Source organism: Rattus rattus, chromosome 5, assembly GCF_011064425.1.
Source record: "Rattus rattus isolate New Zealand chromosome 5, Rrattus_CSIRO_v1, whole genome shotgun sequence".
NCBI lineage: Eukaryota > Metazoa > Chordata > Mammalia > Rodentia > Muridae > Rattus > Rattus rattus.
The window spans coordinates 1402886-1425046 of record NC_046158.1 but is presented as its reverse complement, the minus strand read 5'-3'; the positions used below and the strand labels follow the sequence as shown (position 1 = coordinate 1425046).

General features: G+C 41.2%; 1 protein-coding gene across 2 annotated transcripts in view; it reads right to left on the bottom strand.

Annotated features, from left to right (window-relative positions):
* The window catches only part of Pbx3 (PBX homeobox 3), a 192788-nt gene that overhangs the window by 28356 nt on the left and 142271 nt on the right, over positions 1-22161 (bottom strand). For both annotated transcript variants that reach the window (XM_032902689.1, XM_032902690.1), the window contains exons 3-5: positions 18907-19148; positions 7956-8146; positions 735-870 (exon numbers count right to left, since the gene is read on the bottom strand). In XM_032902689.1, coding sequence (XP_032758580.1) covers positions 735-870; positions 7956-8146; positions 18907-19148 — 569 coding nt within the window. The remainder of the gene's footprint in view (positions 1-734; positions 871-7955; positions 8147-18906; positions 19149-22161) is intronic.

Genomic DNA, 22161 nt, shown 5'->3' with positions numbered 1-22161 from the left:
GACACAGGAGGAATATATTTTTAAATTAATTACTGATCTATTTCATATTTATGAGTGTTTTGCTTGGATATCTGTCTGTGTACCAAGTGCCTACACAGACCAGAAGAGGGAGTTGGCTCCTGTGGGAATGGAGTTACAGATGGTTGTGACAGGAACTGAACCAAAGTCCTCTGGAAGGGCAGCAAGTACTCCCAACTGCTGAGCTGTCTCTGCAGACTTGAGGAAGACTGGTAGTGTCTCAGCCGTAATAAAACTAACAAGGAGGAAAGCAAGGAAACCCACGGAATTCCAACACTGCGGCACACCTACCTACGAGCGACGCTGCGAACTCCTTTAGGCTTCCACTGAGAGTTCAATTAATCTCCTTTCAGCAACAGATAAACTGGTTTCTTATTGAAACAGCTTGGGTGAGTTATGTGGGTAAGGGAACCAGGCCTACACGTAAGTACAGCAATGTGACTAAAGTATGGCCGTGCTTCTCCCCATGGCGCACTTACCTGTCTGTCAGAAGCAGCTTGACACTGAGGGCTGGAAGGCGGACAGAATCTCCATTCCTTGTCTTCAGTGTTTTTAAAACATCACTTAAGCTTTAAATTCTCACATTAAATTATGCAAATATGCAGATTTTATAAATGGCTTCTCTGAAGGTGACCATTTGGCCATGACAACAGATCAGGCCCTGGAGGCACAGGTGTCCTGCATCCCAGAAATGACAGCCCCGTGGGGTCCCTCACCTGTGATACTGTGATGCTGCATTTCTTGGCCAGCTCCTCTTTGGCTTCTTCACTGGGGTAGGGGTTGCTGAGGTGTGAGTAAAAATATTCATTCAAGATTTCTGTAGCCTGTTTACTGAAGTTACGCCTTTTCCGTCTACGAGAAAAGCAGGGAGGAAACAGTGAGTCGCAAGTATAATCAGCATCAGCCAAAGGGACAATTAATTAGGGCCAGATAAAAGAAAGTGGGTCCACTATTTCTCTGTGAGAGCTGTGTGGGACTTCAGGAAGCCTCTGACATGGCCCAGCCCTGTCTAAGGTATTGCACCACTAAGAAAGGTCTAAGAATGTGGAGCTTAGTTCATCTCCTTCTTCATCCAAAAAAGGTTTATCCGAAACTGAATCTATTCTAGGAGTTAAGTAGAGACACACAAGGAGGGAAACACATGCTCTAGAGAACTTACAGGCACCCACAGGTCAGAAAGAGGTAGAAAGACATTAAATAAAAGCACAGGCTGGGATGGGTTGTTGCACATCTTTAATTTCAACACACAGGAGGCAGAGGCAACATATCTCTGTGAGTTTGAAGCTAACCTGATCTACATAATGTGTTCCAGACCGGCCAAGGCTATATAGTCTAAACATGTCTGAATTCCCTTTTCCCCCAAAACTCCTCAGAAATTAGTAGGTTTGCAGCACAACCATATAAAGTGTCATGAAAAAAAGTGTGAGGTGAAATGACAGTGTGTAACAGGGACAAAGGACACAAGCTACAGACTCAGGAAAGACCTCCTTGAAGAAATCAATACACGATCTAATAATGTATAGGAGTTAGATAAAGAGAAGAGGTGGATGACCCTGAGATACAAAACAACTTGGTTAGTTTAAAGGCTTGAAGAGGCTGGGACTCAGAAAAAGTTAGGGAAGCGGGAGATGATCTGAAGGGAAGGCAGGCTTCGGTCAGAGAGGCTGTGCATGTTACAAGTGGACACGACTTTCAGTCTCAGTGCAACAGGAAGCTGTTGAGGCTTTACGTTTTCCTGTTTTTCAAAAATTATTTTACATTTGCTTATTTAATGTGTGCGTACTCATATGTGTATGTGTATGTGTATGTGTATGCATGGCATATGTATGGAGGCATTCGTGTGGTGTTCAGAAGACAGCTTGTGGGAGTCGGTTCTATCCTTCCACCAAGTAGGCTCCAGGACTCGAATTTAGGCCATCAAGCTCCATATCAAGAATTTTAACCCACGGGGCCCTCTCACTGGCCCCACTTCTCATATATTTTTGATTTTTCTTTTTTAAGACAGGGTCTCATTATACATAATGCCTTGACTGGCCTAGAGTTTTCTATGTAGACCTGGTTGGTTTCAAACTCAGAGATCTTCATGCTTCTGATCCTAAATGCTAAGACTATAGGCTTGTGCCAGGTTCCATGCTTTTAATGGTCATTTGAACATGGAAGACAGTTGGAAGAGGGCACAAAAGGAAATGCAGAGTCTACTGAAGATCTGGCATCACAGGTCAAGTTGGAGGTGATGGTAAGATGGTACACAGTGAAAGCCACAGAAATAAGATTCAAGATCCACTCAGAAGGCAGATGCCATAGGAACTGTGCAAGAATGGGAGGGGGAGATAATAAACATCAAGAAAGATTTATGAAATGTCCCTTTTAGGCAACTGCCTGGACTTCAGTACAAGTTCCTCACAAAGGAACCAACAGAAGAATGTATTTTACTGTTTTAGCTAGAGCGGGGTGTGTGTGTGTGTGTGTGTGTGTGTGTGTGTGTGTCAAATATCAGAAAACCAAATATTTATTAACAACCTATTCTGAGTAACAGAAACATTGCTTATACTTGGTGGTTATTATTTCTGTTTTGAAGAATTCCAGCTTGAAAAGGAACATCTGTCAGATTTCACTTTAGATTAGCTACTCCGTGACTGGAAAACGCCTTCCCTAGATAATTCTCTCAGCACTTGCTTCCAAATCATCTTAATGACTTTCTCAACTGTGATATCCTGCACTCAGGAAAGTGAGTGTATGTGTGTCTGGGCCTGCTGTTACCACGATATCACTAACATGGCAGGTTGGGTACAACCTGGCCAGTACAGCACTCAGTCAATGAATGTAGGTTGATCAAAGCATCACAGGTTCCTGTCCTGATGTTTTATTTTAGTAACTTCGGGAAGTTAAACCATTGCATTCTAGGAGAGATTAAAATGAAAAGGATTTGAAAATAAAATGGGTAGAGGAAGAGGAATAAGAAAAGGGTGGATGAGAAACCCACAAAGAAGAATGATTCCTATTTTTCAGAAATCACATGTGGCCTGAAAATAAAGGCATAACACTGAGGTCTGACCTCCAGAGGCACCCTCTGCTGAGTAGAATGAGGTAAGCAGGGTGGGAAAGGTCTAGAATTGATACCGAGCATGTCAAATTGAAGGCACTCTATCGAGAACACACAGGAATGACCTACACATAAAAACCCACTTTTGCAGCTGATGTGGGAACTCGCAGACCTGCTGTGCCAGGGCCTCTGTTAGAAGACAGCAATGACCGGACACTGAATGATGGTTATCTCCGATACCTAGCTGTCCGCTCTAATCTTCCTCAGACCCCCAAGTTAACCATTCCACTCAATTCTACTGCATGGCTACAACAGGGAACCCAGTGAGAAGGCCAGGGTTCATGGGAGTAAATGACAGGCAGGCATTTGGGCAATGGGAACAGTAAAGGAAGGAATGGTAAGGAAATCTCTAGAAAGTAAAGTTTGACTCAAACAGATTACAATGCAATGTAGACTTGGCTCTGCATGAATTACAGCATGGGAAAAGCAGACACATGAGTTTGTTCCTGAATGTTTTTCACTGACTGCTTACACGCTTGTCTAATTATCAAGAAAACATGAACATGGTCTTCTGGAAAGGCAGGCACACTGAGCAAGGGCTTGTCTGTCTGGATAGGTGTGTAGGCCTGGGCACAACAAGCCTGCCTCTTGGCACAGAGGGGTCACTTAGAGTCCAACACAAACAAAAGACTGAAGTTTAGGGTCTGCATTCACTGGAGGCATGGGGCATGCTTATTTATTCTTTAGGAAAGCATTCTACAGAAACTTTCCATTAAGCACATATCTCCTTGGTTTTCCTGCCCCAGGGTGTCACACTTTAAATGGCTGTGCCTTCGGTGGTATGTGTGTCCCAGCACCACCACTGGGATTGGGGACTGGGGAACAGGCTTGAGTGGGGGTACATTCTGCTCCCTGATCTGCCATCTTCTCATTCTAGCTCTGCTCATTCAAGGCCATAACATACTTACTCTTTGTGGAAGAAAAAGAAACCATTTAGATATCTGTGTTATAAATGCAGTTATAAAAGCACTAAATGTGCTTGCAGACAGTAGCGGGAAAGCATTCACAGGGAAGAACAGAAAGTGTTAGCACAGAGTCCCTGCAGATGTGCATTCTAAATATCTTTGGTTTTTTTTTTTTAATTATTATTATGAGCTCAATTTTTTTTTCTTTTTTTCGGAGCTGGGGACCGAACCCAGGGTCTTGCGTTTGCTAGGCAAGTGCTCTACCACTGGGCTAAATCCCCAACCCCTATGAGCTCAAATTTGATAAAACAAATTAAACATTGCTTCGAGATGCCACATCTGATATCAGCTATTAAAAGTATAGAAGAAGTAATCATTTAAATGACCAGAATACTTTATATGAAATTCTCAAAAAATAAAAAATTATTAAATCAAACAAACAAACAGCACGGTGGATGGGGCTGGAGATGGTTCAGCAGTTAGTAAGCAGTACTTGCTGCTGGCTCAGAGGACACAGTTCAGTTTCCAGCATTCATCAGACTCGCAATCTTCCAGAACTTCACTCCAGAGGACCTGACACCCTCTTCTGGGTGCCACAGAGACTGCATGCATATGAAAAGGAAAGCATCCGCCCCGAACACCCGAAGACCAAGTTCTCAGCACAAATGGGATTTATTAGTCCTAGACAGGCAACAGGCAGGGAATGAGAGGCAGGGACAGGAGATAGAGGATGAGGGAAGGGAACATGGGAGAGCAAGCAGGGGTATTTGTTCCAGAGGACAAAGGTCTGCCTCTGGACAGAGGAGACACACATGACCTATAGAAAGATGGCAGTTATAAGGGTAAAGAGGAAAAGCCCCATGTTAGGATGAGGGGATTAATTTTAATTGGGCATGTTAATTAGGTGAGTCAATGAGGGCATTTGATTGCTGGACTTCAACACTTTGATAGGTGGAGCTTGGTAATCAGCTTCAAGGGGGAGGAAGAAGCCATATAAGGAAGCAGACCTTGGTGACTAGCATTAAGAGTGCAATCTAGGGGTTGGGGATTTAACTCAGTGGTAGAGCACTTGCCTAGCAAGCTCAAGGCCCTGGGTTCGGTCCCCAGCTCCGGAAAAAAAAAAAAAGAAAAAAGAAAAAAAAAAAAAAAGAGTGCAATCTAACAGTTTTAGCAAGGCAGGGAATAAGAAAGAAAGGCAAGGCCTGTCAGAGTCATGTTTACAAGCTGACTAGAGGCCCTTCTTCATGTATACTGTATGCATGTGTGCGCACACACATGTGCACACACGCATACACACAAATAAATACATAAATGAAAATATATGCCCACATGTACAAACCATATTCAGACATATGCATATGTATGTACTAAAAAATAAAAGTAAAAATCTTTTAAATCAGCCCTTTTTAAGATTTAAAGTTTATAAGAACTTTACTGTGCTAATGAAAGTGAACTTTTATTATGATTTAAAAGACACCCTTTTTTGAAAATAGTAGGACAAGTCACAGTCACTTATGGAAAAAAGTCACATTTTCAAATATAACTGTGTCGCATTTTTCCCTTGATATATTTCTAATAAAGTATCTTTAAAATAAAAAGTAGGCATTCATGTGGCCCTTCAATCAATTAGGTTTTCTAATTGACGACATATAAAGAAGACCCTTGCTGTCATTTGAACTTTCAATGACTGGCCTAGAGGAGGACTGGGGGCGGGGCAAGTCATGTCATGAAAAACTGCTGGAAAATGAAGTAAAAAAGCCATTCATTTCTGAGAAGTAATCCATAGACGACAATTGAAAGGTCAAAAGATCAAGTATAGAATAGTTTCCCTCTCTGTCCCATTCTCTTTCACGGGATTTACCATCCTATTGCAATCACTGTGTCATCAAACAAGATACTATTCAACTGTATGCATTTACCTGCTCATATCCATTTCCTCCAGTGAACGCAAGCTAAACTGACGTTGACTTGTCTACGTCAACCGTTACGTCCCACAGCGAAGTGAGTAGTTGGAGAAGAAAGAAAGAAAGGGTTGGGGAGCAAGCTATAAGCAAACTAGGGAAAATAATTAAAATGCTAAAACATAAGCTAATGGGTCCAGGAGTGATGGTGCAAGCCTTTAATGCCAGCACTGTGAGACAGAGGCAGGCAGATCTCTGTGAGTTTGAGGCCACCCTGGTCTACAAAGAAAGTTCCAGGCAGCCAGGGCCTCACAGAGACCCTGTCTCAAAACAAACAGATGAAAAGACATTAGAACATTTGCAATGCTTTTCTATTAGACCAAAATGTTGAAATCTTTTATCCCTCTTTCTCTTCTAGTTTATGTATTTTCTAAACAGTGCAATGATCTTGGTATTTTAAAACTAGAAATAATAGTAAACCGTAAAAACTGTTAAGTGTGGTGCCATCTGCCTGTAATCCCAATGCCTGTGGAGTCTGAAGCAACTGAGATTCTATTTCAAACTAAGCACTTTTGTAGGGGCTCAGGGTATGGCTCACTGGAACAAAGCTTGCCTGTCACGTATAAGTCCGGTTCAATCCTCAGTACAAAACAAAAAATCCAACACTAAAGATCTTCACAACAACAAAGAACAGGCAAGAGTGTACTGTACTCCCCAAACCAACAGGCTACCATAGCTTAAGCAAGCATCAGAGCACCACAGTGGTTGGTACTAAGGGTAAGATGATAAAAATGAGCTGTGGAGACTGAGCCTGGGGACAGACAGGCCTGTGCAAGGGGCGCGTTAGCTTATGTACAAAAGGATCAACGGGAACCACTAGCCTAAGAGAGGGAAGCAAAAAGCTAGTACAAAAGACACCAAAAGAACCAACCAAACAAAAACATTGAGTGTCTCGGTGACCAGTTCAGCAGGGCCAGGGGCTCCAGAATTTTGCTTAATTAGAAAACAGTATAAAGTTAGGAGGAGAAGTCTGCTTGAATCTTACACAGGTCTGGCAGACCCTTAGTTTTCTAGCTGAAACAATGCCTCACATATTTGTGTTAATGTTATGGGGTCTATATGAAAATGATGGCTTCTGTCAGAATCTAAGAAGAGAAGAAAACAAGAAAAAAGAGAAATTCTTTTCCAAAGCTGGACTGACCTGTGGCTTGAGAAATGCCCCAGAGGCATCTTCACAGTCAGTCTGGACTAAGTCCTTGACAGCTCTTCTGTGACATTCCATAGGTCACCATAGACAATTAACTACCACATCCCATCCGTTACCTCACACCACACGGGGGACACTGCAGGCTTTCTCACTTGGCCTGACAGAGACCAGTGTTTTATGGTAATGTGATCAATCAAGCAGAGCCGTGTCTCTAGACTATCACTGTCTCGGGTGTTTTCAGACAGTAGACATAGCAGAGTAAATGTTCAATTCTTAGAGGGGCTGGAGAGATGGCTCAGCAGTCGAGAGCAACATTCCTGGTTCCCAGTTCTTACGCTCAGAGGGTGGCTCCCAACAGTCCCCAGCACCAGCTCCAGAGGACCTGATGCCTTCCTCTGACTGTCATGAGCTCTTGCACACACTGGTACACAGGACATACATGCAGGCAGAACACCCCACACGGAGAAAGTAAAAATAATCTTTAAAAAACTATTTAAAGCAAACCTTTATTAGTTTCATTTAAAAAACAAAAACAACAGAAATAAAAGCCAACACTGCTCTGGAGTCAGAAAGGAAAGGACGTAGTGAGTTCCAAAGCCTCTGGCAGCGCTAACCCACGTCTCAGTCGCTCAGTCGGCAGCTACCTAGCTATACAGGAAAGGCGGCTCCGACACACAGGCTCCATGACGTGCATCACCTGTCTATTCACAGAAAGGAGCTCATATAGCCAAGGTAATGGAGACTTTAAGACAGTTTCTCTGGAAACAACCTAGGAGGGGTGAAGGGAAAAAGCCAAGCAAACAATTTACAGCTTCACATACCTGGCATCAAGGAACCTTGATCTTAAAATCATGACTGCTTCACACGTGCTCTGCTTGAGCTGCATCTGGATGGAGCTAAACTTCCTGTGGATGATGCCCACCATCCTTTCGATCTCTTTCGGGGAAATGGGACGTGTTCTACTCTGTTCTCGGAGAAGGTTCATCACGTGTGTTGTGAATTCATTACATGCCTGTAACGGGAAAACATCACTCCTGAGGAAACTGAAACTTTGTATTATCACACCCAGACACTTGCCCATCTAAATTTCTACCTCACTCACAATGGCCAGCAGCACTCCGCAGTGAGCAGGGAGAGAATGAACTAAGAGGCTGAGGAGGTACTGGTTACAACAGCAAGATTTCTGAAACTGAATGGCCAGACATGCAAGGGAGCAGACCCTGACCCCCTTCCCACCCAGTCCTGCTCCGCTTACAGATGTTTCCCACTGGAATGTACTGGTGGCCAGCTCCTATCAAGTGCATGCTCATGGCTAATACTAAATGCCTTCTCTTTTCTCCAGGGCGCTGTATTTACTCAACAAATGTTTGCTACAGCATCATGAAGTTAAAACCCTTCCTGAGCTGCCAAGAACATGGAAATGAGGAAGAGCTGGCCTTCAGAAATGATGCAATATTGTGTACCACATAAACCAGTGTAAAGGCCAATGCAAGGATGGTTAAGGAGTGTTCTGCTGATTCCAAAGGAGTAGTGCCACCCGGAAACTTTGTGAGGGAAGTGATGCTTTTGCTCTAAAGAGTGGAGGCGTTTTTACAGGTAAGACTGGTCAGGAGATCACAAGCATAGCATCCTAGTGATTTGACAAGTCGAGCTTAGAGGGGCAGAGGCAGGGGGAACGGAAGGAGAAAGAAGGGATTCCTGTTTTGCTTTGTTTTGTTTTGTAAATCTTCTAGCACAGTGGTCTGGGCCTGAGTAAGCACACAGCTTTCTAAAGCAAGCATTCTAAGAACATGAGTCTGTATCCACTCTGCAGCACTCCCTCCCACCCCCAAACAAATCAGTTCTTCAGGGGAAAAGCAGAGGAGACCAAGAATTGAAGCTGAGTCTGAAACGTTTTAACTGGCAACCCTCAGAGACCATCTTGTTCAGCTGGCCAACTGTAGTGCACATTCAGTGCTGTGTGAGTGGCTCTGCACTGAATCCAGTGCTTCCTCTGTGGATAAGCGGCAGTCTGCACTCTGAATAAAGAGCACCTGGCATCTTGAGGCCGTAGGAAAACACATCCTGAAGCTGTGATAATGTCCACCTCCCTCAGCACTGCTCACTCAAGCACTGTTTCTGAACTGAAGAGCTAACCTTGCCGTTTATCTTGCTCACCATTCATTTGAAGCATTTTCCAAATGTTTTAAATTGTGAGAACTTGTTCTTTGTGAGTGGTGGTTGGGTTACAGGGTTCCTCAGAGTGAAGTTGTACAAGACACAATGCAGACAGCCAATAAACACCTACAGGCTGTTAGGCTTTTGTGCAGCTTCTAAGAGTGAGAGTAAGACTGGTCAGTGTCCATGAAACTAGCACCCTGCACCATAATCAAAGGCAACTCAACTGCAGCCTGGGAGAGGTTAGGAGAAGACTTCGGAAGTTAGACAGCTTCTCCTGAAACTGTATGTACTTGTGTATTTCTGAGAGGACTCTGTGAGTTTGGTTTGCTTCCTTTTAAGAATCAAAGATAGTCTACAAATTTTAAAAGACTGCTAGTTATTGTCAGAAATTTCTAATAAACAGTAAAATACTAAGGAATTCTATAGATTAAAAACAGTTCTTAGGCTGGGCATGGTAGTGCATGCCTTTAATTTCAGCATTCAGAGGAGGCAGCGGCAGCTAGATCTCTATGAGTCTGAAGTGGCCTGATCTACAAAGTGAATCCTAAGCTAGTCTGGGTTACAAAGTGAGATACTGCCTCAAAAAGAAACAAACAAACAAAAAAAAACAAAAAAAAACAAAAGAAAAACAAATAAGTTTTTCTATCTTTAAGAAAATGAAACTTTTTAAAAGTAAATTTAAGATTTCCCTGCTACATTATCAACCTGGATTTACACCAAGCTGAAAGCAAGTGGCCATGTGGCCAAGAAAGACATGTATATTTTTTTCCTGTACTTTCCCTAAGGAGATGCTTATAATGTTTCTAAATTGTATAATATGACAACCTCAGCCTCTAGTTTTCTCATAAGTAAAATGAAAAACGTTGAACTGTTTCTCACAGGATTAGCAAATTCTATAGTTCCATAGAATGTTAACAGATGGTCCAAAGGTACAGTATGTTTGGAAAGTGATGAGCTAACTGAAGCTGTGAAATATATTTTTGCAGGGCTCCTGGGTGTTTCTATGCCGACATATGTGCACACTAAATCCCCAAGGACAGCCTTTCTAACTTTACTCATAATTGGCCACAAGACTTCGTATCTTGGGAACAGTGCCTCCCCATAAAACAGAGTGAGTCACAAAGGTTTTTATTTTTTATAAGCCAACATTTAAAAAACTGGGTAAAATTAACTTTAATGATATATCTTATTCAAACAATTCATGAATAACATTTCAATATATAACCAATGCTTGAAAACTGTTACTGAGGTATTTCATATCCTTTTCTGGATTCTCTCGATCTCAACTTGGACTAGCCTAACTTCACTAGCTGATTGCGACTAGCGGCTCCTGACTGAGCATGGAACTGCACAGTACCAGACCATTTTGTGGACCAATGGGCTTGGTAATCCTTGACTCATCAGACAGACAGACATGACAGACAGACAGACAGACAGACAACAAACAAAAAACAACCACACTGTCACATAAACACATATGTCAGTCTCATTCAGGACCGTTCTTGGTCAAAATTACAGATGGTCTATCTCATTACATCTCAGCCTTCAAGCATGTCTAATACTCCATGACAAAGGACAAGTACATAAGAAGCACTTCTGCATATCGAAGGGTGGCTAACTCAAGAAAACTCATTGTAAGGGTAAAATCAGAATTTGATCACTTTCACTTTCCCCCAGAATGCTATTTTGATTTGAAAACAAATAAGTCATTATTGTTTAGAGTTGGATATTTGGTAAATGTTTTCTCAAAACTGAGCCAAGTCAACCCATCACGTAGAACTAAAGAGTTTGCAGAATCTGTATCAATGATAGAATGTTAGCTTTCAAATGAAAATTTGGATTTCTGAAAACCTGTGACTGGTAGTTCCCCTGGAGACTTTCTGATATTCAGTGTTGACATTAGGGGGTCTATTTTCATAGTGTATAATACTGATGTGTATTATGTGTAATATGTATACATTATTACACAAGATATCCCAATCCAGTGAGCTAATGCTTCCAAAACAATCAGTGCACTATACTACAAAAGCATGCATAGGGAAAGAATCTATTCAAACTACAGATTAGACTAATGGGTTCCCAAGGAACAGAGCATGTGTTCAGTCATACAGTTTCAGATTACCACCTGTCATGTTTTGGTGTATAAAAGAGGATATCCACAATTTTCTGAAAAGGCCACTGATATCTAGCTATCTCTTCTCTCTTCCAATGTGTAAGCCCAGAAATCCCTTACAAACTTCAACTGTATGACAACTGATTGACTGGGGAGTGAGTGCGTGAATAAAGCTCATCTCTCTCATGCCTAAGATTAGTGTCTGCCAACGGTTCTGCAATGTTCTTCTCACAAATGTTTGAAGAGGGGTTTGTTGTTGATGGCTTTTCTTTTTTTTTAAGTCATGGTCTCACTATCTCACCCTGGCATACCTGGAACTTCCTAAACCAGGCTGGCCTCAGATGCAGAGACCCACATGCCCCTTGCTTCCAAATATTGGGATTAAAGATATAGGTCATCACCACGCCCAGTTGAAGGTTTTTGTTTTTTTTTAAATACAGTAAAATTTTAAAAATTAGGCTAACCTGTAATAGCTTGCTGTTAATTCTCCAAATGATTAATGAAGACTTCAGATTTCCTATTATGATAAATGCTGATAGAATCTACCAAGCAAAAGCTTCAGGGGGTGGGGCCTCAGAAGTTTTAAGAGTTCTGCAAACGCAAACTGAGAACTGTTTGACTGGAGAATAAAGAGAGCTCTAATGCTCTCACTGCACTCTGCGAATTTCTGTAAACCTACTTATACCTTATGGTTGCAGGGCATATGTCACTGTAAGTAATTCAAGGCATTATGAGAATGACTCTTGAAATATTAGCTCTCTTTGTTTTTGCCTGATTTTACCCTCTCCAGGATGAATATTTTCTTTGTGGTTCCTAATGGACATCTAGAGGCTCACAGGAAAAAAAGGAAAAGGTTAAAAGAAAAAAAATTGCATTTAAAAACTCATAATTTCCGAAAACATTTGCTGAACGTCTCACGACTTATTAAACGGATCCATGTATGAATGAAAATGCTGATGAGCAACTTGGCACTAGCCCAGCACTCGGAACTCAGAGCTTTCCTTTAAGCCAGTAGTTCATACATGATTAATTAGAACATCTCATTTATGTGTGTGCACTTTAGCTCATTACTCTAAGTAAAATTCGTTAAGTATTTACATTTAGATAATTAAAATCTGGGTACACCCTTAAGAAAGATGCATACACTTTAGACAAAGTGATATTTTTCCTCTACACCACCGAAAGTAAATTACAGCCTCATTTTCAGCATCATCTGAACTGGTTTCCGAGGAAAGCTCAGCAGTGCCTCATCACCCACTCTGTAAAAACGTGAACTTTCTTAAAAACATAGGGCAGAGTGGCTGCTCACAGGACTACCGAGCTGTTTGGAAAGTCCACCCAAACAGATGCCGGTCCCGATGCTCACACTGCACTCACACGGCAGGACGTCCAGGCACCTCCCGTATCCAAGACAACATCACTAACACAGACACTTTTCACCATCTTAGGTTGCCAAGTGGAATTATCAGCTAAAAACTTGCTAGTAAATATTTGTAATATAAATGCAAAGTTACCTTGATTAACTAGAATATTAAAGAAAAGGAGGAACCCTTTTTTCTTTCAATTCATCCACTAAACTAGGATGAGTTCTGTGTTTTAAGCATACACTATATTGATGCAATTTGCATAAATCATGAAAAGTTTCATCTGCTAAAATATCTTAATCAATCTTCTTTGTAAGTTCTTTCCCTCACCATTTAGCCCTTTCTCCTTAGAAAACAGAAACCAACTGATAGTCTAGAATTTAAAATATTTACATTCTAAATAATGCTCTAGTGATATGTTTTAGCTAGCAAAACTGCCTCCTTGACATCCAAATATATTTGGTTCATATACAAAACTAAAATTTTCAGAGGTTCTTAAAAGTTTTTGATGGGCTTTTTTCAGTTGAAAATTGCTTTTCTCTTCTTTTAAATTCATATAATTAATGCAAAACTGTAAAATCAGATAAAACAAAAAATTGTTAAACAGTTTGGTGATCAGTTCTAAAAACTGACTCAGTCTTTGCAACTATCTACTTAAGACTAATATTAGCAACAATTCATATGACTCTCATTCTGAAACCTACTTCTGATGGAAAGAATAACTCTCTCTAAGGAGGATGCCCTGTCTGGTGTGATTTGCATGCTTATAGTCCTGGTTACTTCCAAGCAGAAGATTCACTGAACCGGGGAATTTTTGCCCAGCCTCAAAAGCACAGTGAGACCCCATTACAAACGGCAGTTACCCTAAAATCTGACTTCAACTATTCATTTTCTAAATTCTTTGATCACCTCATATGACTTACTCTAATGTTAAAGATTTTCATATTCCTTGAGTGCTTATTAAATCTACAAATTCTTATATGAGGATAAAAGTTAACATTAAAAGATCTTGCATAAGCCAGCTGGAGTTAGATCAATATACAGCCAACCAACCAGTAACTTACTTAGAGAAAGAGAGAGGGATATGCAAATATTCCTTCCAAGCAAGAAAAACCTTGGCATGATAGCTAATGAATGGGTAAAACTTGGCTGCATGTGCTGGCATATGCCTGTAATCTCAGCTGCTCAGAAGGCCAGAGGACCACAAGTTCAAGGCCAGCCTGCGTGACTCAGCTAGACCCTGTCTTGATACAAAGCACACCTGAGGCCTTAAAAGCCAGACACTTGGGGTTGGGGATTTAGCTCAGTGGTAGAGCGCTTGCCTAGCAAGCGCAAGGCCCTGGGTTCGGTCCCCAGCTCCGAAAAAAAGAAAAGAGAAAAAAGGAAAGAAAAAAAAAAGCAAAAAAAAAAAGCAAGACATTTCCCCTGAAGCAATAGATGAAAGAGCCTGGCTAGAGAGACTGAAATATAAAATTCACACCAGCTAGTGCCCTCCGTTTATCTACCTAGCTATTAGAAGAGGCAAAATGGAGCGAAGCATTTGTGTAACACAGCCATACATCAGCATCTTTTTTTTGCCAGGACCATAAATTGAACCTAGGATCACATACATGCTGAAGGGATCCTTCCCTGAGCTACAGCCTCCAGTGGTAACATCAGCATTTTTAACCTGATAAAATAAAACTTCTTTACAAGCAAAGGTGATTTTCGCCAGCAAATTTAAGTATATAATGTAGGGATACTCCAAAACCACAAACATAGCCTTTACTTTGCCTTAAATTCTTCTACCCTCCATTCCCCAGGAGTCCCGAGTTCTTTGTAGCCTTTTGCTATTGTAAACAGTACCAGGATTTGAGTGCAAGCAGAGTTACGTCTGGCTCTAGTGCTTTAGTGGATTTGGGATGAATTCAAGGAGCAGGTTTCTAGACGCTTAAGAAAGGTTGGGAACCTTACAATATTTTTGCCTTCAGCAAAAATGTATTTCAATATAATTATAGTAGATAGCTTTCAATGTGTCATCTCTATTATAGCAGCTGTAAATTACAGCATGAATTGCCTGTATACAAGCATTTCTTCTGCTGCAAGCAGAGTGGGAGAGCCGCATCAGGCATGATATATCTTTTCCTCTTCAACTGAGGACAAACACTGAGGTCAAATCTCATTTGCAAAACCAGTGTGTTCATTTTCTTTTGGTAGCAAGGTAGAGAAACCAAGAAAGCACAGCTCATCTGAGAGCTTCGGTTCTTAAAAACAAGTCTCATTAGCGCCCATGGCTTATGTTCATTCAGAATCCATCTATTCTAACATCTGGGCCTCTAATCATGGGTACATACTTGAAAATTACAGTAAAGGCATTTTCTAAGAACTGGAGCTGATCAAGAAGATGAAGGCCTGTCTCTCAACAAAAAGAAAGCAATAAACTCAAGATGAAGTATTGCAAAGTGTTTGCTGAAAGCCTTGAAAAACTATCATATCCCAGCTAGGTGTCAGGTCAACGGGACCAAAGTAGAATGGTATTGTTTCCTGTTGGAGGATGGCAAAATTAAAAAAAAACCTCACTGTAAACACATAACCAGTATGTAATATTTCAAAAACATTTATAACTGAAGTTGGATGATTATTCCAAAAATATCATTAAATTTCCAAATCTATGAAACAGAGATGTATGATCAAAGAACATTTTCTGGAGGGGAAAAAATAGAATTCTGCAGACAATCCATCCCTAGTATGTAACGCTGAACCTTGTAGCTTAGACGTGATTTTCGACTCTATAGCTTGCTCAGCTGTGACTGTGGCTGTGCTTGTAACTTGTAAGGTTCTTTAATTTACTGCAGTGGTGATGTTTGCTAATTTTATGGCAGTCTAAATCTGAGCAGGCTTCAGATACATTTTCATTACAGCTTCACTGCAAAACACAGCAGAGTAAACACCGCTTAAGATTCTGGCCTAGCTTATTTCTTTGGGACTCACTGAATCTGCCTTGATGCACAAGTCCTTCCTAGCTCCTGATAAATATCCTGTCATTTGGCATTCCCATGATCACTTGTAAGAAGAAAATATGATTTTTGGAAAGTCTTTAAGATACTTGTTTTCACCTGTTTTTGTTCCCATTTCAAACAAAAACCAACACGGCTGCTCCTTGGCTGCCTGACCAGGGTGGCCTGCATTACTTTCCAGGCCTTCGTGTGACAACAAAACATGATGGACAAGGATGGTCTCTGATCAGAAACTGATCTGATGCCTGATTCTGACACTGACGTGTGACACTGGACAATCAACTCATCTAGAAAATGGAAGTACAATGCGATCTATTTTAGAGATGCTCTTCCTTCCCCTCACTTAACTCTAGCCATTCAAGTAACCAAAGTTCTGTGTCCAAACAAGGGAAATCCTTCCTACAGCGCTGGCACAGACACTGTGCTAAAGCTGTGCAAAGACCGTGCAAGAGGTGAGACACCACTCCTTCATCTGTAACAGCTGAGCCTACAGGACAGCGTGTGCAAACTACAGTCCTGCTAAGTCTACGACACTCATCATAGTCTGTGTGTTCACAGTGCTGCGCAGACTCCACATGTCTACATGTGTCCTTCTGACATGTTAAAAATGAGGAAGGAAATATACACTGAAATATTTATGAAGCCACTAACTATATCCAGAAATATAATCCATTATAACATTTAAATTTGATATTTCTCAATTTTCTATTTAATTCAAATACAATCTATTAGTCTATGTAGAACTTGTATATAATGTGCATTTTTAAGGCAAATGTGTGCACGCACACACACACCCTAGTGAGCTGATTCTGGTGTAAGCTGACACTGAAGTTACTGAAGTCTCTTGGAAGATTGTGAGGACATTTCTCAGACAAGAATGCTTGAGGCCTTGCTCTCCACTGATGCCAGCTTCACCCAGTTTCTAACAGGGCCATCTGGGTGAAGTAGTGAGTCTGGTGCAAAGCCAGAGTACTGTGACAGGGACAGTCAGGACCGACCAGAACAGTGATGCCATTTGGCCCCAATATACCCATTTTCTATGCAAGCTGACTGGTGGCAGTTGCCTGGTAAATATGCATAGATCTATTTAGCATAAAGTTATACAATTAGGATCATACTACAAATTAGAACCATTTTCTACTGTTTATGCTCAGGGCAACCTTTCAACCATGAGTTATTTTGTTTATTATCAATTATTCACGTCAACTCAGAAAACTGGATTTTTTTATACACATGCACAATAATTTTTCCAAAGTTCTTATCTGAACATTCTCTTCCAAGATGTATGCTTGCAAATGAAACATACTTTTGAATACCAGAAAGTCCTGCCCAAAAAACTAGAAAATTTTGTAGTATTAATTTGCATTTCATTTTAATATTATACATTATATGTATCTTTCTACTCTTCCTTAAAATGCTCACCTCTGGGATAAAGATGTAACATTTGTTTAATACCATCATTCTCAGAACGTAAGAAAAGGCAAGGGTAGGGGGCCAACATATATAATTGAACTGTTCAGAGAACTGTGATAAATCAGTACTAAAACCAAAGAGTGGTTTCCAGGGATCAATAGAGTAGGAGTGAAGAGGGGAGAGAGGGAGGGGAAGGTGGAGGGAGTGGAGGGGGAGAGAGACACAGAGAGAGAACACGCAACAAGGATTGTTAGGCAGTGGACATGCTCTCGGGTGCTTTAAGCTTATACTTCTCTCCAAGAGCACAGACTGAGACCAAGAGAGCTGCATATCAGAATGTGGACCCTGGGTGCTGCTGTGTCCGTGCTGGTTCATGAGCTGTGTCAAACAGACCTCTAGCAGGCTGGGTTGCTAAGTAAGCCGTGCATATGTGGGAGCAGGGGAGACATCTCTGAATGAGACAATACTGCCGTGATCCTAAAACTGCTCTTAGACTTCACCTCTCTATCCCACAAACACACACAGAGTTCCCACTAACGTATATGAGCAGTATGAATAACTGCCATTTAGTATTTATGGGTGAAATTATATTAAAAAGTGAAGGGGAGAGACAGTTAAGATTGGCAGGACACTGATTGCTCACCTAGGCAACAACTATGGTGTCACCTGCATGAAGTGCTGTTGTTTTCTGTGAGGTAGTGGTCTAGCTTTGCTGTTCAGGCTAGACTTAAATTCCTGGTCCAGAAGCAATTGTCTTGCCTCAGCCTCCCCAGGAGCTGAGACTAGAGATAGGCAACTGCACCAGCTTATTGTTTTGACCCCTGAATATGGCAACTTTTCAGGATTCAACCTAACTGACCTCTTTACTTTTGTATATGTTCAAAAGTTGACATTATAGTGGGTCTTCTAAAGTCCTTTCAATTGAGAATCCAGGTTCAGTGAGAGGTCCTGCATCTAAGAATTTTTATCTTTAAATCGCCAACGTAAACATATTGAGATTCGACTACTCACATCTTACCACAGTACACTGACTCCAGGAACCCCTTATTTAGAGTTAAATTGGCAGTGTCTTTCTGTTGTTGGCGCATAGCATAACATAGCTTAAACTCAAAGATACTTGAGGCTCAATGAAGTATGGCTAATAGGTTTGCTGAGATTTTTAATCTTTATTCTTTGTGATCAGGGATTTAGCACACAAGGCCTGGTCTGCCCTGTCCTGTTACAATCACAATTAAGCAGGAGGCCTCATCCTCAGATGATCCAGAAACTCCTTCCACATAGCCTAACACAGTTCATACAACTAATTCCTAGGAGGATCCTAGAACTCAGTGTACAACATCAAAAGCTCACAAAACAAGGATGCTTCCCTTTTTGCAAGCGTTTAAGGCTTATGAACAAAGCCAGTGCCTAGGTCCAATTCTACAGAGCTCTTCAGGGAATCAAGTGAGAGGTTAGCAAAAAGGAAGGGCTTACAGGTGTGGTAGTTAGGTATGAGCGTGAGGAATGAGGGAAACCGAGACAAAGGGATGGAAGGTTAGTTTTGCCCCCAACTCAAAGCATCTTCATTCCATGGCTCCCACAGCTCCCTTGGTTCTGTACACACCATCCTTGCTTGCTTTAGTCTATGTGTTAGCACCTACCCCTTACGGCCCTCGGGATTGGTTAGTACGGTCTAGTAGAAGAGCAATAGAGGGTTTGTGCAGGACTGAGAGTGGCGGCTGCTGACCTGTTCATATTTCTCCAGTTCTGTGTGATAGATTTGTCTGATCTGGGTCAATTTGGCTCTGTAATCTGAGTGTTCAATAGAGTTATCTGAAGAACCTCCAGAGGCTGCCGCGGCTGCAGCTGCTGCCGCCGATCCCCCACCTTTCTCAGGACCTGAAACCCCTTCTGCCAAAAGCATATTGTCCAGTCTCATTAGCTGGGGGTCGGGAGGGTCTTCCTCCTGGGCTCCTCTGATGCTGAGACCTTCAAGGAAAGAGAAAGACAGAAGAAGCGAGAGACAGAGGACAAACAGTGTGAGTATTTTGTTTATTTGAGAAAATGATCAAACAACATCAGTGCACTACAATTCATGCTGAGAGCTTCATCGCTCACATTCGGTAAACAAGCTTGACTATGAGAATTGTTTTTTTTTTTTTTTTTTTGGTTCTTTTTTTTTTTTCGAGCTGGGGACCGAACCCAGGGCCTTAAGCGCTTCCTAGGCAAACGCCTACCACTGAGCTAAATCCCCAACCCCAGAGAATTGTTTTCAAAACACATCTACATGCATCCTAGGACTCCTACTACACCCCTTCAGATGTAACTCCAACTTGGACTCTTTAAAAGAGGTAAACCTGACTTAGAATATTCTGATTATCTAAATTTCAGATTTAAATGATATATGCGTAAAGTAGGAAAGAGTTCCTAAAAAGCAGGAAATCATGCAGAGACATACAATTATCAAAGTGTGCTTAATCTGTCTCTGTACAGTCAGAGAAACAGAATTGAAAATTCACATAAAATAGTTTTAATTAAAATGCCATAGTTTGTGAATCCTTAAAAAAATAGTTTTAATTTACAAGCTGTTTTAAAAATTGGGAAATAGGCAGGACTAGACGGCTTTCTATCACACAACCTGAAAAATAAGATACATTCAATACGAAGTGATTAGCTAGACTTGAATACATATTAAAACAGCATTGCTAGGCACATGCCAGCGGACTGCACAAAGACACTGAATACGGTTTAAAATGTGCCACTGACACAGCAATGGAGCACTGGGCACAGTAGCCTCACTCTCACTCTGCTTTTAAATCAAGACCCTCCAAGTGACGCAGTCAGCAGCCTCTTCTGAGTACCAGAGATCACAGCTGACAATTCATAGGTTTAATCAGGTCACACAGGCTTTCTGCCAACATGTTTTCAACAACACAGAAGACGAAGTTTTAAAATAATTATCATGGTATAAAAAGCACTGGAGTCATGACAGCTCAAAATCAGCATTTTCATTAATGTGTAACACAATCTAAACTATCCCAGCCCAATTAACCTCTGTAAGTCTGTTCCGAGGCAGGTTCCCTGCACCAGTTACAAGCCATGGGGAGGGGGGAGCTGGCATCTTACATGCTTGCATTTGGATCCTGCCTCTTGCTCGTGTGCCTGTTGTTTATCCACAGTAGCATACACTCTGTGTCTGGTGTAACTTACATGACAGTAACATCTATAAGCTGCCAAGTATTCAACTGATCACCAGCTCTGAGATTTCATATGCTAACCTGCATGTACCATCAATTCTTTTACGAACAGACTTCATCCGCAGACACTCTGAATTACACTCACAGCATGACAGAGTTCTTGGTTGCCTTAGCTCAATACACACTGTGATTTCCTCCCCCCAAACATTTTAAAGCTGTCACTTTTGCTTAAAAATAATTTCAACTGAATAATACAACTAAGTCACCATAATTTAAAAATATATCAGTTGCCTGTTCAGAGACAAATAGGATCTGAAAATTATAACATTTGAAGGCAATAAATTCATTTAGGGAAGCCAAAAGTTAGAAACTCTTTAAGCTAAAATCTCTAGGAACATGTAAGACAAACATGTATTTGCTAGTTGCTGGGGTACTAGAAAGAACTGGTGTTCTAGAACCATTCCATATTGGCTAAGTTTGTGTTTTCTACTTGGTATCTTTCTTTCCTTCCTTCTCAAACTCTAAAATGTTCAAGTCTTAAGGCCTCTGACTAGGACCCACCCCTGGCTTACACACCTTGCTCTCCACGCCCTGGTGTGAGTGAGCTCACTGAGTGACTTCCTCTTGCACTTCCAGCTCTATTTAATGGTAAATCAAGTTAGGCTCTTTATTTCCATCTGTTTTAAGTCAATTTTTGCTCACTTTTTTGGGTGTGTGTGTGTGTGTGTGTGTGTGTGTGTGTGTGTGTGTGTGTTGTTTATTCCTCCTTCTTTTTTTAGATAATTATATGTCTTCTGAAAAGAGGAGAAACATCTGTGTTGTTGAGTGATAGGGTCTCAATATAAGACTGATGCCCCTGCCTCTTCCTTCTGAGGTTGGGATTACCTAGAGGCATGAGCTGCTCTACCTGGCTGCAAATGTGTCTATTTTTAAAACTATGACTTCAAGTTTTTGTAAGGTTTCTAATTTCCCCTTTTCCTCATGGCATGTGGTAAGGTCCTTTAGCCAGAGCCAAAATTATTACACTTCTTTGAAGTCCCTGCACAGTGTGGCAGACAGGAATAGATGCTCACTGACCAATACTCCAGGGAAACAGACCATGAGGGATAGGAAAAATCATCAGGACTAAAAAAGGCATAAAGTGACTAGGTACCTGTGGTGGTCTAATAACACTTAATATGGTATATGGACCACCACCCTGTGCTAAGAGGCTCGGTAGCAATTGACACAAGGAAATGTCGGAATAGCGCTAATACTGTCTTATGATACTTGTTTTCTAAAACCATAAATAAACCAACATGTGCCTGCCTCAAGAACAAGAAAACTGTCTTAACGAAATTCTTCTGTATTTACTTTCTAAATGATGTGCATCAAATCCCATGAGAAAAATCGTTTCCTAACAGAAACTTCATACCCTGTCAATAAAAAGCACTGAAAAGCATTGTGCAATTAGGCAGCATTGAGAAGGCTGTTTATCAATAATGAAGTTATTTTCAAAACTACAGTTTGAAAAGTGAACATATTTTCCCTATTAAGCAAAGGAACACGTATGGGATGCCTAAATAGTAATACCTGGTTCATAAAGTTCCTCTCACTTGAATACTTGTGTTTGTTTTTTTACTTAAGTCTTTATTGATTTCTCAGCCTTCCTACCCCCCCCATCACTACCACTAGGCTCTCTAACTTCCCTAGGGCACACATGGCTTCCAGTCACAACGTCCACTCCTCTGGGCACCTATAAACATTTTTAGGAACCTAGATTTGTGAAGGCCAGAATGAATCAGCCCATGACATCAAAAGGTCCT